Genomic DNA, 17,099 nt, shown 5'->3' on the forward strand with positions numbered 1-17,099 from the left:
GTGTAATTAATAACTTCACCATGTTTAAAGGGATATTCAATATCTGGTTTCTCTCTCCTCCACCCCCCATCTACCAATAGTTGCTCTTTGCGAGGCATTGGAAAACCTCCCTGGTCTTTGCGGTTGAAACTGTGTTTGAAATTCACTGCTCGACTGAGGGACCTTACAGATAAATAATTGTATGTGTTAATTAGTCCTATTTAGCTAGCTTGCTGTTGCTAGCTAATTTGTCATGGGATATAAACATTGAGTTCTTATTTTACCTGAAATGCACAAGGACCTCTACCCCGACAATTAATCCACACATAAAACGGCCAACCGAATTGTTTCTAGTCATCTCTCCTCCTTCCAGGCTTTTTCATCTTTGAACTTATATGGTGATCACTTTCATAGTATTACCACGACAACAAAGTTCATCTTTCAATCACCATGTGGGAATAACCAATGAGGAAATGGGAGAGGCAGGACTTTCAGCGCGATCTGCGTCAGAAATAGAAAGGAGTTCTATTTTATCCCTTGGCATCGTAGACGCTCTTTGGCACGCGCAAGCAGTGTGGGTGCAATAATTGAATAACACGGATTTCTAAATGTATTTTGCGACGCTTGTGCACCCGACGTGTCCGGTCTGGTCAGCATGTTAGTCGATCACCAAACATTTCCTTAGAAGCCAACGATAAAGTAAGAGGCATGTGTTTTTTTTGTGTGTGCTGTTGGCGGTAGATGCCTCTTTTTTTCAGAAGCCCTTGCACACCAGGTAGGCAAAATGTATCCATTTGGAATCATTGAATTTGTCTGAAAAGACAAACTTTGCCTACCCGGCAGACCTGGAGATCTGTGGCAAAATCGAGTGCGCCTACTGCGCTGGCCAATCAGATAGCTCAAATCACTGTGCCTACCTACAGCTTCCACGACCCCAGCCACAGCAAAGATTGATACTAGCTTAGGTAAGATTTTATAACTTTTAAAACCATTACCATTAGAGACACTGTCAAAGAATACAGCAAATAGCTGCTGTTTTTATGAGTGAGTTCATGTCGAAGTTTTATTCAGCACTGTCAACACTGTTTTAATTCAACACTATTACAAAACATAAAGAAGCTTTCTCTACTTCCACTCGCACTGCAGAGCTGCAATGAATGAGTAGTCAAGTGTATCGATAGCCCTGCGTTTTATAATTATTAGCAGCTCGTTGTCTATTTTAATATCGCAGAGTATTAAACTTTTTCTGGAATTTGAAGTGGAAGACTGTGTCCCCTCTAAATGGTCAGTCTCATCGGAGGAACGCAAAGAAAGAGGGACCGTGAGAGGCTGCTATCTCCCTCCTTCCGCTGAGACTGATACCATGTTCAAGACAACTGGGAACTCCTAAAAAAACAAAACACAGTTGGAGTCATTAAAACTCGTTTTTCAACCACTCCACACATTTCTTGTTAACAAACTCTAGTTTTGGCAAGTCGGTTAGGCCATGTACTTTATAATCTACAAGTAATTTTTCCAACTATTGTTTACAGACAGATTATTTCACCTATAATTCACTGTATCACAATTCCAGTGGGTCTGAAGTTTACATACACTAAGTTGACGGTGCCTTTAAACAGCTTGGAAAATTCCAGAAAATTATGTAATGGCTTTAGAAGCTTCTGATAGGCCAATTGACATCATTTGAGTCAATTGTACCTGTGGATGTATTTCAAGGCCTACCTTCAAACTCAGTGCCTCTTTTACTTGACATCATGGGAAAATAAAAATAATTCAAACCAAGACCTCAGAGAAAAAAATAGTAGAACTCCACAAGTCTGGTTCATCCTTGGGAGCAATTTCTAAACGCTTGAAGGTACCACGTTCATCTGTACTAACAATAGTACGCAGCCGTCATACCGCTCTGGAAGGAGACAACGTTCTGTCTCCTAGAGATGAACGTACTTTGGTGCGAAAAGTGCAAATCAATCCAAGAACAGCAAAGGACCTTGTGAAGATGATGGAGGAAACAGGTACAAAAGTATCTATATTCACAGTAAAACGAGCCCTATATCAACATAACCTGAAATGCCACTCAGCAAGGAAGAAGTCACTGCTCCAAAACTGCCATAAAAAAAGCCAGACTACAGTTTGCAACTGCACATCGTACTTTTTGGGGAAATGTCCTCTAGTCTGATGAAACAAAAATAGAACTGTTTGGCCATAATTACCATCGTTTGGAGGAAAAAGGCGGGATGCTTGCAAGCCGAAGAACACCATCCCAACCATGAAGCACGGAGTGGCAGCATCATGTTGTGGGGGTGCTTTGCTGCAGGAAAGACTGGTGGTCTTCACAAAATAGATGGCATCATGAGGATGAAAATTATGTGGCTATATTGAAGCAACATATAAAGACAACACTCAGGAAGTTAAAGCTTGGTCGCAAATGGTTCTTCCAAATTAATAATGACCCCAAGCATACTTCCAAAGTTGTGGCAAAATGGCTTAAGGACAACAAAGTCAAGGTATTGGAGTGGCCATCACAAAGCCCTGACCTCAATCCTATAGAAAATGTGTGGGCAGAACAGAAAAAGAGTGCGCGAGCAAGGAGGCTTACAAACCTTACCCAGTTACACCAGCTCTGTCAGGAGGAATGGGCCAAAAGCTTGTGGAAGACTACCCGAAACATTTGACTCAAGTTAAACAATTTAAAGGCAATGCTACCAAATACTAATTGAGCATATGTAAACTTCTGACCCACTGGGAATGTGATGAAGGAAATAAAAGCTGAAATAAAATCACTACTATTATTCTGACATTTCACATTCATAAAATAAAGTGGTGATCCTAACTGACCTAAGACAGGGAAATTTTACTAGGGTTAAATGTCAGTAATTGTGAAAAACTTCTGACTTCAACTGAAGTCGGATCTATTTTTCTTTTATTTATATATATATATATATATATATATATATATATATATATATATATATATATATAAATATATATATAAATAAAAGAAAAATAGATCCGACTTCAGTTGAAGTCAGAAGTTTTTCACAATTACTGACATTTAACCCTAGTAAAATTTCCCTGTCTTAGGTCAGTTAGGATCACCACTTTATTTTATGTTTATATATATATAAAATAATAAAAAAGAAAAATAGATCCGACTGGTCTTACACCTCGGAAACTTTCTAGAGCCGACTTTCTGACTTGAAGTTAAATGACGTCATGATTTGCCTTGTTTTTTCAGAGTTCCAAGAGTCTTGAAAGCACCATTACAATTAGATGCAGGCACACTATATATACACAGAAGTATGTGGACACCCCTTCAAATTAGTGGATTTGGCTATTTCAGCCACACCCGTTGGTGACAAGTGTATAAAATCGAGCGCACAGCTCTCCATAAATAAACATTGACAGTAAAATGGCCTTACTAAAGAGCTCAGTGACTTTCAACCTGGCACCGTCATAGGATGTCACCTTTCCAACAAGTCAGTTAATCAAATTTCTGTCCCTAGTCAACTGTAAATGCTGTTATTGTGAAGTGGAAACATCTAGGAGCAACAAAGGCTCAGCCGTGAAATGGTAGGCCACACAAGCTCACAGAACGGGACCGCCGAGTGTTGAGGCACATAAAAATCGCCTGTCCTCGGTTGCAACACTCACTACTGAGTTCCAAACTGCCTCTGGAAGCAACGTCAGCACAAGAACGGTTTCCACACAAGCCTAAGATCACCATGCGCAATAACAAGCGTCGGCTGAAGTGGTACAACTCGCTGCTATTGGACTCTGGAGCAGTGGAAACGCGTTCTCTGGAGTGATGAATCACGCTTCACCATCTGGCAGTCTGACAAATTAATCTGGATTTTTGTGTATGCCAGGAGAACAATATCTGGCTAAATCCATAGTGCCAACTAAAGTTTGGTGGAGGAATAATGTTTTTCATGGTCCGCCTAGGTCCAGTGAAGAAAAATCTTAACGCTACAGCATACAATGACATTCTCAACGATTCTGTGCTGGCAACTTTGTGGCAACAGTTTGGGGTAGGCCAGGTCCTGTTTCAGAATGACAATGCCCCCATGCACAAAGCAAGGTCCATACAGAAATGGTTTGTCGAGATCGGTGTGGAAGAACTTGACTGGCCTGCACAGAGCCCTGACCTCAACCCCATCGAACACCTTTGGGATGAATTGGAACGCTGACTGAGAGCCAGTCCTAACCACCCAACATCAGTGCCGACCTCACTAATTCTCTTGTGGCTGAATGGAAGAAAGTCCTCACAGCAATGTTCCAACATCTAGTGGAAGGCCTTCCCTGAATATTGGAGGCTGTTATAGCTGCAAAGTGGGGACCAACTTCATATTAATCCCCATTATTTTGGAATGAGCTGGTCGACGAGCAGGTGTCCACATACTTTTGGTACAATAAAAAAGCCAATTATTTGAAAAATATATTTAAATTCATGCTCAGATGTGCCTTGCCAACTGATTTATTTTGTTACCAAAGCTTGAGTTTTGAAATATAATATGGTTTGAGAAGAACAATATTGGCAGGCCAGGCATATAGCCAATATGCTGTGATAATGTACTAGACCTACTGCACAGACTTCATTCCTACACAACTGTTTTTATTAGGTTCATGTCTTAAATTATGTTTAAAAAAAATTCTGAGCAGTAGATCGCCGCTTGCTTTTTGGCTGCGAAAGTGATCTTGACTGTCCTACAGTAACAAACGAATCAAAATGCTATTGTGTTTTTTTTACCCAAAGCCTTCTTAAAGGCAACCAAAATTATTATTTTTGCGATAGCGTACTGTATATGAAATGTATTAATTATACTGTTAGAATGTTGCAGTCAGAATGACTGCTCATTAGCTTGAAAATTGGTCCCTCCAGGCCCAGCGGTTCTAGTGTTAAACACTATTATTGCACACAGAGTCTATGCAAATTAGTATGTGACTTGCACATTTCTACTTCTAAACATTTCTACTTCTAAACTTATTTAGGCTTGCTATAACAAAGGGGTTGAATACTTAAGACATTTCAGCTTTCATTTTTAATTAATTTGTAAACATTTCTAAAAACATAATTCCATTCTGGGGTATTATGTTTAGGCCAGTGACACAATCTCAATTTAATCCATTTAAAATACAGGCTGTAACACAAGGGGTGTGAATTCTTTCTGAAAGCAGGTACATACTTGAATGTGTTGGTTCGGCCTATGTGTAATAGAGCTAAACTTGGTGAGGCTATTGTAGAGTGAAGCAGTGGAAAGCACTTACAAAGACAGCGGGACAGACAGAGACACATGAGCGGATCAAGGTGCAGGGTAGCGGTGGCGCCCCCAGTGGGTTACGCCCGGTATAGCAGGATCCTCTCAGCACAGACCTGGCCCACCAGGCCAGCGTACTGCGCCACCTCCATCTCGTCGTTGGAGCACTTGCGTTTGCGGGTGTAGGCGGCGTAGGGCATGACCGTCCGTCTGTACAGCACCAGAGCACGACCCAGGTCCTTCAGTACATGTGTGTCACCTGGACAGGAAGACAGACAAGTGGTGCATTCAGTGATGTGAAACGTTCTGAACATTGCAGATAGAAATAGACTGAATTGAGCCGAGATGATTGATTCCATATTCTATCTGACTACAGGTTGAATATTTTCCTGGTGTTTTACAATTGTTTCATCCAGAGAATAAATCTATCACTTTCCTCCCTGGTATTTCCAGACAAAACCGGACGTGTCATTCTAAAGCATATAAAACCATCGGACAGAATCGTGTGCCATTCTAAAGCTCAAATTATATACAGCAGAGTCAGACAACCATTCTAAAGCTCAAATTATATAACCATTCTAAAGCTCAAATTATATACAGCAGAGTCAGACAACCATCAGATTTGGTTCCACACCACCAGAACCCCCCCCCCCCCATCATCTAATAGGCTACATATAACAGCTATACCGCACAACAGAAAAACATAAAAGCCCATAGATGTAGCCTATGCTCTTCGGGAAAAATAAATTAAACAAGCTTCAGTAACCTTTTTGAGTGTGGACTATTACTGTAGGCCTACTGTATTGTATTATACTGTATTATATGGACTGGAATAACCATGTTGTGCGTATTACCTACTCTTCCATCTATTGTTCCTTTATTCCTTCTTCGCTCTCAACCGTTAAATGAAATATGTTTCCGTGTCCTTATCTTCATTGTAATTACATGCTTGAATAATATAGGACTAGAAAAAGATGCAGATGGCTTCTCTTCACGAGGATTGAATGTTCATGGGTCTGAATAAATAGCTTACTTGCTTTAGCCTTTCGCCATCGCACGTTCTCTCTTCTTTCAAACTCTTTTGGCTGCTTCATTTAACGTTCAACAAACAAGAGCAAACTTGCATCCCTCCTCGAATAGTCTATTAGTATAAGAAACGCTCAAATTTCCAACAAGCTATTCTAGCCTAGCAGGAGCTAAGGAGGAGAGGGGCCAGCGCAGAGCAGGTGCGTAAATGCGCAAGAAAACAGTGAACTGTCCAACAATCTTGAACAGGATTATCTAAACTGAACAAAAATATATAAACTCAACACGTAAAGTGTCAGTCCCATGTTTCAGCTGAAATAAAAGATCCCAGAAATTGTCCATAAGCATAACAAGCTTATTTCAGGTGTTCCTTGTGCTGGGGACAATGAAAGGCCACTAAGTGTGCCATTTTGTCACACACCACAATGCCAAAGATGTCTGAAGTTTTGAGGGCGCATGCAATTGGCATGCTGACTGCAAGAATGTCCACCAGAGCGGTTGCCAGACAACTGAATGTTAACTTCTCTTCAAAAAAACACCCCCAACATCAATTTTAGAGAATTTGGCAGTACGTTCAACCAGCAACACAACCTCACACCACATGCAACCACGCCAGCCCAGGACCGCCATATGCGGATTCTTCACCTGCGGGACTGTCTGAGACCAGCCACCCAGACAGCTGATGAAACTGTGGATTTGCACAACCAAAGACTTTCTGCACAAACTGTCAGAAACCATCTCAGGGAGGTTCATCTGCATGATCTTTGTCCTCACCAGGGTCTTGACCGGACTTTAGTTCGGGATCGTAACCGACTTCAGTGGGCAAATGTTTCACATTCGATGACCACTGGCACGCTGGAGAACCGTGCTCTTCGCGGATTAATCAACGTGTATGGCGTTGTGTTGGCCAGCGGTTGGCTGATGTCAATGGTGCGAACAGATTGCCCCATGGTGGCGGTGGGGTTATGAATATGGGCAGGAATAATGGCAATTTGAATGCAGAGATACCGTGAAAAGATACTGAGGACCATCGTCGTGCCATTCATCTACAGCCACTACCCCATGTTTTAGCATGATAATGCTCGACCCCATGTCACAAAGATCTGCACACAATTACTGGAGGCTGAAAATGTCCCAGTTCTTCCATGGCCTGCATACTCACCAGACATGTCACAAATTGAGCATGTTTGGGATGCTCTGGATTGATGTGTGCGACAGTTTGTGGGGCAGCAGGGTAGCCTAGTGGTTAGAGCGTTGGACTAGCAGTTAATAGTGGGTTAACAGGCAGTTAACCCACTGTTCCTAGGCCGTCATTGAAAATAAGAATTTGTTCTTAATTAACTGACTTGCCTAGTTAAATAAAGGTAAAATAAAATAAATAAACGTTTGTTCTAGTTCGAGCCATTAAAAGAGTGGGACAACATTCCACAGGCCACAATCAACAGCCTGAAGAAGATGTATCACACTGCATGAGGCAAATGGTGGTAACACAAGATACTAACTGGTTTTCTGATCCACGCCCCTACCTTTTATTTTAAGGTAGAGTACCTGTGACCAACAGATGCATATTTGTATTCCCAGTCATTTGAAATCCATAGATTAGGGCCTAATTAATCTATTTCAATTGACATTTCCTGATATGAACTGTAACTCAGTAAATTTATTGAAATTGTTGCATGTTGCATTTATATTTTTAAATGCAATTTGAATGCAATTGATAGAGAGGGAGAAAGACAGAGTGCTTGTGTGCACACTGATTTAAAGTAACAATATTCGAGTGATACTGTTTATGATCTTCACAATGAAAAAATAAGGTAACCCCCGAAAGCCAGATGGAAATGTGTAAATTAGACACACATTTATATTAGTCTATCATTCAGATGTATTAGGCATAATATTACTGTAGCATAGGCTATACCTGTCAGAAGGAAAAAAGTTACCAGCTGATGAGATGATGCATGCATTGTGAACTGTGCACCATACTGAGATGCCGCCCACCCTGAGTGTTGATTGATCATGCAGATAGAGCAGAGAAGGCATTGGATATAATTTAACAGTTCAATTTCACGTAATGCTGATAATGCTGATCATTGACTGGTTTCTCGCAGTTATTTCTCACGGGAAACAGGAGTTGGTTGTCGCAGCAAATCTCGGTAACCCGGTTCCCGCTATTAAACGCTATACCTGACAGACAATCCAATCCAATCCTAAGAAAGTAAAAGTGCAATATGTGCTTTGTAAGAAAGCTAAAGTTTCAGTTCCTTGCTCAGAACATGAGAACATATGTTATTCATATGTTCAATATTCCCAGGTAAGAAGTTTTAGGTTGTAGTTATTATAGGAACTATAGGACTATTTCCCTCTATACCATTTGTATATAATTAACCGTTGACTATTGGATGTTCTTATAGTCACTTTAGTATTGCCAGTGTAACAGTATAGCTTCCGTCCCTCTCCTCGCTCCTCCCTGGACTCGAACCAGCTACACAACGACAACAGCCACCACATCAAAGCAGGGTTACCCATGCAGAGCAAGGAAAACAACCACCCCAAGGCTTAGAGCGAAAGAAGTTTGAAACGCTATTAGCCAGCCATTTCACTTCGGTTACACCAGCCTCATCTCGGGAGTTGATAGGCTTGAAGTCATAAACAGCGCAATGCTTGATGCACAACGAAGAGACGTTGGCAAAACGCACGAGAGTGCTGTTTGAATGAATGTTTACGCGCCTGCTTCTACCTACCACCGCTCAGTCAGATACTTGTATGCTGAGTCAGATTATATGCAACGCAGGACACGCTAGATAATATCTAGTAATATCATGAACCATGTGTAGTTAACTAGTGATTATGACTGATTGTTTTTTACAAGATAAGTTTAATGCTAGCTAGCAACTTACCATGGCTTACTGCATTTGCGTAACAGGCAGTATCCTTGTGGAGTGCAACGGGAGAGAGGCAGGTCGTTATTGCGTTGGACTAGTTAACTGTAAGGTTGCAAGATTGGATCCCCCGAGCTGACAAGGTGAAAATCTGTCTTTCTGCCCCTGAACGAAGCAGTTAACCCACCATTTCTAGGCCATCAATGAAAATAAGAATGTGTTCTTAACTGACTTGCCAAGTTAAAAAGATTAAATAAAAATAATAATTTTTAAATAGGCAAATCGGCACCCAAAAATACAGATTTCCGATTGTTATGAAAACTTGAAATCAGCCCTAATTAATCGGCCATTCCGGTTAAAAATCGGTCGACCTCTACACCGTACACCTAGCGACCTGGTCAGCGTGCACTGCTCCCGCCCCGCCACAGGAGTCGCTAGTGCGCGATGAGACAAGGATATCCCTGTCGCCAAACACTCCCTAACACGGATGACGCTGGGCCAATTGTGTGTCACCCCATGAGTCTCCCAGTCACGGCCGGCTGCGGCAGAGCCTGGGCTCGAACCCAGAATCTCCGGTGGCGGAGCCTGGGCTCAAACCCAGAACCACTGCGCCACCCGGGAGGCCCTACCCTACTTGTTTAAAGTGGAACTGTAACGTTCTGTTACATCCTTATGAACAGTCCCCAGGGTAAGGCTCAATCCAATCACAAGACATATATAAACGTAGACATACAACACATTCGTTCTCGTATACCTCTGTTGGCATGGACAGGTTGTTAGAGCATGGACAATTGTTAAAGGAATCCAGGAACCAAACACATACATAACGCCGACCATCCCTCAAAAATCCGGTAGTAGAGAACCTTATACATGCCTTTGTCACATCATGTCTTGACTACTGCAATGGAGTCCTATTTGGGGTGTCTAGCAAAGCCCTGGATAGGTTCCAGTACGCCACTGCCAGTGTCCTCACACACTGAGAACACATCACCTGCACTCTGCACCACCTTCACTGGCTCCCAGTCATATTCCACGTCACCTATAATATCCTACTCCTCACCCTCCATGGCCTTACCCCCTCATACCACTCAGACATCCTCCACACACACACACACACACACACACACACACACACACCCTCCCGCTGTCTCTACTCTGACTTACTAACCATCCCAAAAACAAGACTCTGCATTCAGCACCCCTGCCTCCAAACTCTCTCCCCCCAGTCACCCACAACTCTGACTCTATAGCTACTTTCAAAAACAGACTCAAATACCACGGGTACCGTCTGGATTTCCCCTCAGCTTAGCTCAGCCTTACTCAGCTCTTGTTAATTTAAAAATAAATAAAAAGCTGATTAGCTTAACTACAGTGCATTCGGGAAGTATTCAGAAACCCTTACCTTTTCCACATTTTGTGATGTTACAGACTTGTTCAAAAGCAGATTAAGTAAAAAAAAAAAATCCTCAATCTACACAAATACCTTGTTTACAAAAGTATTCAGACCCTTTGCTATGAGACTCAAATTTGAGCTCAGGTGCATCCTGTTTCCATTCACCATCCTGGAGATGTTTCTACAACTTGATTGGAATCCACCTGTGGTAAATTCAATTGATTGGACATGATTTGGAAAGGCACATCTGTATATATGAAGTCCCACAGTGCATGTCAGAGCAAAAACCAAGCCATGAGGCCAAAGGAATTGTCCGTAGAGCTACGAGACAGGATTGTGTCGAGGCACAGATCTGGGGAAGGGTACCAAACAATTTCTGCAGCTTTGAAGGTCCCCAAGAACACACTGGCCATCATTCTTAAATGGAAGAAGTTTGGAACCACCAATACTCATCCTAGAACTGGCTGCCCAGAGAAGAGCCTTGGTCAGGGAGGTGACAAAGAACCCTGTGGAGATGGGAGAATCTTCAAGAAGGACAACCATTTATGTAGCAGTCCACCAATCAGGCCTTTAGAGTGGCCAGATGGAAGCCAATCCTCAGTAAAAAGGCACATGGCAGCCCACTTCCAGTTTGTCAAAAGGCACCTAAAATCTCAGGCCATGATAAAAAAACATTATCTAGTCTGATGTAACCAATATTGAACTCTTTGGCCTGAATGTCAAGCGTCACGTCTGGAGGAAACCTGGCACCATCCCTACAGTGAAGCATGGTGGTGGAAGCATCATGCTGTGGGGATTGTTTTCAGTAGAAGGGACGAGGAGACTAGTCAGGATCGAGGCAAAGATGAACAGAGCAAAGTACAGCGAGATCCTTGATAAAAACCTGCTCCAGAGTGCTCAGGACCTCAGACTGGGGCGAAGACTCACCTTCCACAACAGGACAACAACCCTAAGCACACAGCCAAGAAAACGCAGTAGTGTCTCTGAATGTCCTTGAGTGTCTCAGCCAGAGCCCAAACATCATTGGAGAGACCTGAAAATAGATGTACAGCAACGCTCCGAATCCAACCTGACAGAGCTTGACAGGATCTGCAGAGAAGAAATTGGAGAAACTCCCCAAATACAGGTATGCCAAGCATGTAGCTTCATACCAAAAAAGGCTTGAGGCTGTAATCACTGCCAAAGGTGCTTCAACAAACCTGTTTTTGCTTTGTCATTATGGAGTAGTGTGTGTAGATTGATTAGGGGAAAAAATTATTTAATACATTTTAGAACAAGGCTGTAACGTAATAAAATTTGGATTTTTTGTTGTTGTTGTTATTCTTGTTTTTTTTACTCTTGCTGTACAGTATTAAAATCCCATGTATTATCATCAACATCATCAGCTCCCGCCCCAATTCCCCTAACCTAGAGCAATGGAGGTGTGTTGGTCTGACTTTGGGTTGTTTATAAGGCCTCACTCCTGGCCCGGCTTTGCGAAACTAGTTGCTCAGTCATAAAGGCTGACAGTGAGTTCCCGAAGAGCAGTGAAGTGCTAAAAATGGTCCTCGCAGATTTGGGTGGAAAAAAGGGTGAAGAGGTAGGTAACCCCTGGTCCACATACCGAGGCACAATCCATTCTCCAGCGGTGAAGAGCCATGCCAGCTAGTACACAATAGTGCCAACAGTCAGAGAGGCGGCACAGGGCATTGGGGAATATCATGTCACCTGGGTTTACCTTTCTACATACACATTAAGGGCCATACTCTGACTTAAAAGCCCAACTTGTTTTTACACCTGTGGCATGTCTCCCTTTGACATCAATGAACGTGAAAGTCTGAATTGTGCACACTTACTGTATCTCTAGTAGGAATCAGGTCAATACAGTACAACCCGTACGTACACTTTGAGGGCCCAAATCTGTCTATCAAATCAGTAGAACACCAATGGCCGTTTCCCTATCAGGACGTGAGGTAGACTGACCGTCCAGCCATGCACTGTAGGGTCAGCCAGGAGAGAGAAAATAAACATGGTGATTCCACACAGGCAGTGCAGCTACGTGGTGACAAATGAGCGAAACAGGAGGAGAGTTATGATTGTTATTAATAGACAAAAAAGGCTCCCGCCCACTCTTCATTACGTTACTCTCCAAACTAGAGCTAGGCACATGTGGTACCCAGCTGAGGGTGGTGTATGGACTGTGTGTTTTCTCTTATTGTTCCAACTTTAAATGAACTCATACAAATATTCACCCAACTAAGCCCACCTCTGCTCTCCAGCTGAAGAGTTATGAGACGAGATGAGACAGAGGGAGAGAGACAGACGGACAGTACTATTATTATATAGTGTTGACTTGACCATGCATCACGGCACTTCTGCCTCTCGACTTTTACTTTCTACATTCCGTTGCTCTGTTCCCACAACGACGACTGGAGTTAGCCGTTTGATAAACTGTCCACTTCTCCACTTGTAGGGCATTAGTGTACCAATGTGATCCAGACAGAGAACCCTAACAATGCTTCAGATCCATTCACACTCCATGATGAAAATGATAAAGAAGCGGAGCTAAGGAGGACGAGGAGAAGGAAGAGAGAGGGGACCACCTTAGTCAACCAATATGATATAGTTAATGCTTCAAATCCAGTCTTCATGTTCATTATTAAAGGCGCAGAGAAGAAGAAGACGAGGAGTAGAGAGGGAACCGAATGCACGAATACAGTGTGGCCAATAATGACCCACTCTGGATGGTTTCTGACTTTAGTCAAGATTTGTTTCTTCCACAGCTCAGCACAACATTTTATTAAATAATATTTCCACGTGGGTTTAATGAGAAAAAGGGAGGAATTGGAAAATGCCCTTGGGATCCCAACTTTTTTCTTTCCCTCTCCCTCACTCTCTTCCTCTACTACAGGGGATATGTATATTTTGAGTGAGATATTATTGAATCCACAGTTTTGCATCATGTTTTATTTAAACACTCAGTTGTTTTCATCTCTTCTAAAAATGCTGATTTGTGAAATCTATTACATATCAGTTTCATCTTTTGAAACGAAAAACAAAATCAGCAATATCTCACAACTTGAATATTTACGCCTGTGGCTTCACAAGAGGAAACAAGTATTCATAACACTTGACTTCCATATTTTCTGTTACAGCCCAAATTCAAAATGGATTAAATAGATGTATTTTCTTCACCCATCTACACACAATTCCCCATAACATAAGTATTCACACCCCTGAGTCAATACATGATAGAATCACCTTTGGCAGTGATTACTGTGTAAGTCTAAGAGCATTGCACACCAAGATTGTACAATATTTGCACATTTTTTCAAGCTCTGTCAAGTTGGTTATTGATCATTGCTACACAGCCATACATAGATTTAAGCTGACATACAGTACCAGTCAAAAGTTTGGACACACCTACTCATTTAAGGGATTTTCTTAATTTTTTACTATTTTCTACATTGTAAAATAATAGTGAAGACATCAAAACTATGAAATTACACATATGGCATCATGTAGTAACCAAAAATAAGTGTTAAACAAATTTAGATTCTTCAAAGTAGCCACCCAAATACAAAACATATTTAGATTCTTCAAAGTAGCCACCCATTGCCTTGAAGACAGCTTTGCACACTCTTGGCATACAGCCACCACCATACATAAAAAATATGAAGACTGCTATTCAGTGATGCGTTGTGTTTGCCCCAAACATAACGCTTTGTATTCAGGACATAAAGTCCTGAATTTGTGTGTGGGTGTGTGTGTGTGTGTGTGTGTGTGTGTGTGTGGGGGGGGGGGGGGGTGATCCTAAATGAGCACTCTTTTTTTGGTCTTGGGGACAGGTTAGAGCTCTGTTAGCATCATGCTATCTGGCAGTGAAAAGCAGAATGGAGCTCTGTTAGCATCATGCTATCTGGCAGTGTAAAGCGGAATAGAGCTCTGTTAGCATCATGCTATCTGGCAGTGAAAAGCAGAATGGAGCTCTGTTAGCATCATGCTATCTGGCAGTGAAAAGCAGAATGGAGCTCTGTTAGGAGGGACACAGACATTCCTGAGCATGTCCATCACAGAGTTAACAGCAGAATGGAGCCTACACGCCATTTCCCCCCAGTGGAGAGCAAAAACAGAGGGACTATTAAACAGCGTTTGCATCCCAAATGGTACCCTATTACCTATATAGTGCACTGTAGGGAATATGGTGCCATTTGGGACGCATCCAGACAGTCCAACAGAGCTGGAGGACAGAGGCTGAGGCTTTTAGCTGCCCAATTAACCTTGCCAATAACACTGAGCAGAGCCGTCACAAGAGAGGAGACCAGGTCTCTCCTTCTCCCCCTTCCTCCGTCAGACAATCCAAACATCCGCTCCCCTTATAAACAAATCCATCCCCAGTCCTCCTTCCCACGTTCGCTCACTCATTCCCTACATCCATCCCTCTCTCCTCCAGGGCTCCTGCCTGGTAAGCGCCTCCAGACCCCTCGGTCCGTAAGGACCACCGGACGTCCACTGACATGGGTCTGCGGAGAGGGCAAACTTCTTCCAGGTCAGAGGTAAATTGGGTAGTGTCTCTGGAGTGAGAGGGTCAGGACCGAGACGAGGGGCTCCAGGGCTTTGACAACCGTGTTTATTCATGTATTCTTTATTTAACCAGGGAAGTCACTGAGATTGGCATCTCTTTCGAGTGAGCCCTGGCCAAGAAAGCAGCATACAGAATTGATTTGTGGATCCAGTGTGGTCTGTTTCATGTGGTTTCATCAACATTGATCAATGCAACATGATGTATCTATAGGGATGTCAATAAGGCAGAGGTGCCACAGATTCAGACTAAAACCAAATGTCTCACTCATTAAAACACCTCTAAGCCTAATTCACTAACTACTTCCATCTTTCCTCTCTATCCCTCTCATCTCAGCTCTAACAGGGGATTTGGAGAGAAGAGGAAAGAAGAGGTGGAGTGATCTCTCTCAGAACAGAAGGATATAATGATCCACTCAGGAGGAGAGCATTAGTGTTAGAGCCAGATCTAGTTAGTGGCACTTGTGATGAACACAACTAAAGTACCTCTGACAACCAGTCAGAGACAGAGAGACTGATAAGAGGACGTGAGAGAGACATGGAGAGCGAGAGAGGGGGATTATCATGTGTGTGTGTGTGTGTGTGTAAGAGTACAATGGTATGTTCTCTGTTAAATCAATCTACACGGTGAGTCCAGATAAACATTTAGGATTGTTTGATGTAATTCCATCAATTCACATGAAGTGTACCAGATTCTTTAATTATTATTTTATAATTATAGAATGTTTCACATGAACAGTCTGCATCTACTAGGAGCAGTGGTATGGTTGAGTCTTGACAGTAAACACAGCAAAACAAAAAAGCAACAGTATGGTGTCTCAATAGTCAATATATACAATCACTCACTGTGATATAGCTTCAGACTGATAACACTCAATGAAAATAATAAAGGTTTCCCAAACAATCAGCATTATAACACTCAAATACAACAGCAGCCTTCTCAAAACCACATACAGTACTCAGCAAGGTGTAACAAAGTATTTCTCACACAGACCTTCAATAACTAATACCAGAATAATTCAATACAAGTTGGTGAAATAATCAAATAGTCATCAAACCATGACCTTGTGGATAATCAACCTTTGATGATCAGATAACCTGCAACTAGGTCATGGATAATATTGTGAAAAGAAAAGTTGTTTCAATTCAGTCGCGTTTATCTAAATAAACAAGCGACTCGAGCACAAAACTGTCTTCAATGACAATGTCTTTCCGTTCTCTTCATGGAACTCTTTAATCCCATGAGAGAGAGAAAAATGTTCTTTCTTTAAGAGTCACTGAGAAACACCTATCCAGAGCGACTTACAGTTAGTGTGTTCATCTTAAAATAGATAGCTATGTGGGACAACCACATATCACAAAGTAAACTGTTCCTCAATAATGTAGCTGTCAGTAGAGTCAGACCTAGAAGGGGGGTGGGGGTCAAGTGCAGGTTGTGTTTATTTCATTTATATTTTGGGGGGTGGGTCGAGGTGAGGAGGAGGATTATTTAAGATACTGTTTGAAGAGGTAGGGTTTCAGATGTTTTTGGAAGATGGGCAGGGACTCTGCTGTCCTAGCTTCAGGGGGAAGATGTTTCCCCAATTGGGGTGCCAGGACAGAGAAGAGCTTGGACTTGGCTGAGTGGGAGCTGCCCTCCCTTAGGGGTGGGAGGGCCAAGAGACCTGAGGTGGCAGATTGGAGTACTCGGATTGGGGTGTAGGGTTTGAGCATAGCTGAAGGTAGGGAGGGGCAGTTCCTCCTGCTGTTCCGTAGGTAAGCACCGTGGTCTTGTTGTGGATGCGGGCTTCAGCTAGACGAGTGTGCGGAGGAGCGGGGTGACATGAGAGAACTTGGGAAAGTTGAAAACCAGGCGTGCTGCTGCATTCTGGATAAGTTGAAGGGGTTTGATGGCACAAGCGGCGAGCCCAGCCAACAGCGAGTTGCAGTAGGCCAGACGGGAGAGGACAAGTGCCTGGATTAGAACCTGTGGCACTTCCTGTGTGAAGTAGTGTCGTACTCTACAGA

General features: G+C 42.6%; 1 protein-coding gene across 3 annotated transcripts in view; it reads right to left on the minus strand.

Moving 5' to 3' along the window:
• Nucleotides 1-4,732: 4,732 nt before the first annotated feature.
• ate1 (arginyltransferase 1) overlaps nucleotides 4,733-17,099 on the minus strand; it is a 185,337-nt gene continuing 172,970 nt past the window's right edge. For 2 of the 3 annotated variants that reach the window (XM_020481341.2, XM_020481340.2), the window contains exon 12: nucleotides 4,733-5,493. In XM_020481341.2, the coding sequence (XP_020336930.1) occupies nucleotides 5,315-5,493 (179 nt within the window). In that variant the 3' untranslated portion in view covers nucleotides 4,733-5,314. The remainder of the gene's footprint in view (nucleotides 5,494-17,099) is intronic. The other variant, XM_031823250.1, reaches the window with a different exon arrangement.

Source organism: Oncorhynchus kisutch, linkage group LG4, assembly GCF_002021735.2.
Source record: "Oncorhynchus kisutch isolate 150728-3 linkage group LG4, Okis_V2, whole genome shotgun sequence".
Lineage (NCBI taxonomy): Eukaryota > Metazoa > Chordata > Actinopteri > Salmoniformes > Salmonidae > Oncorhynchus > Oncorhynchus kisutch.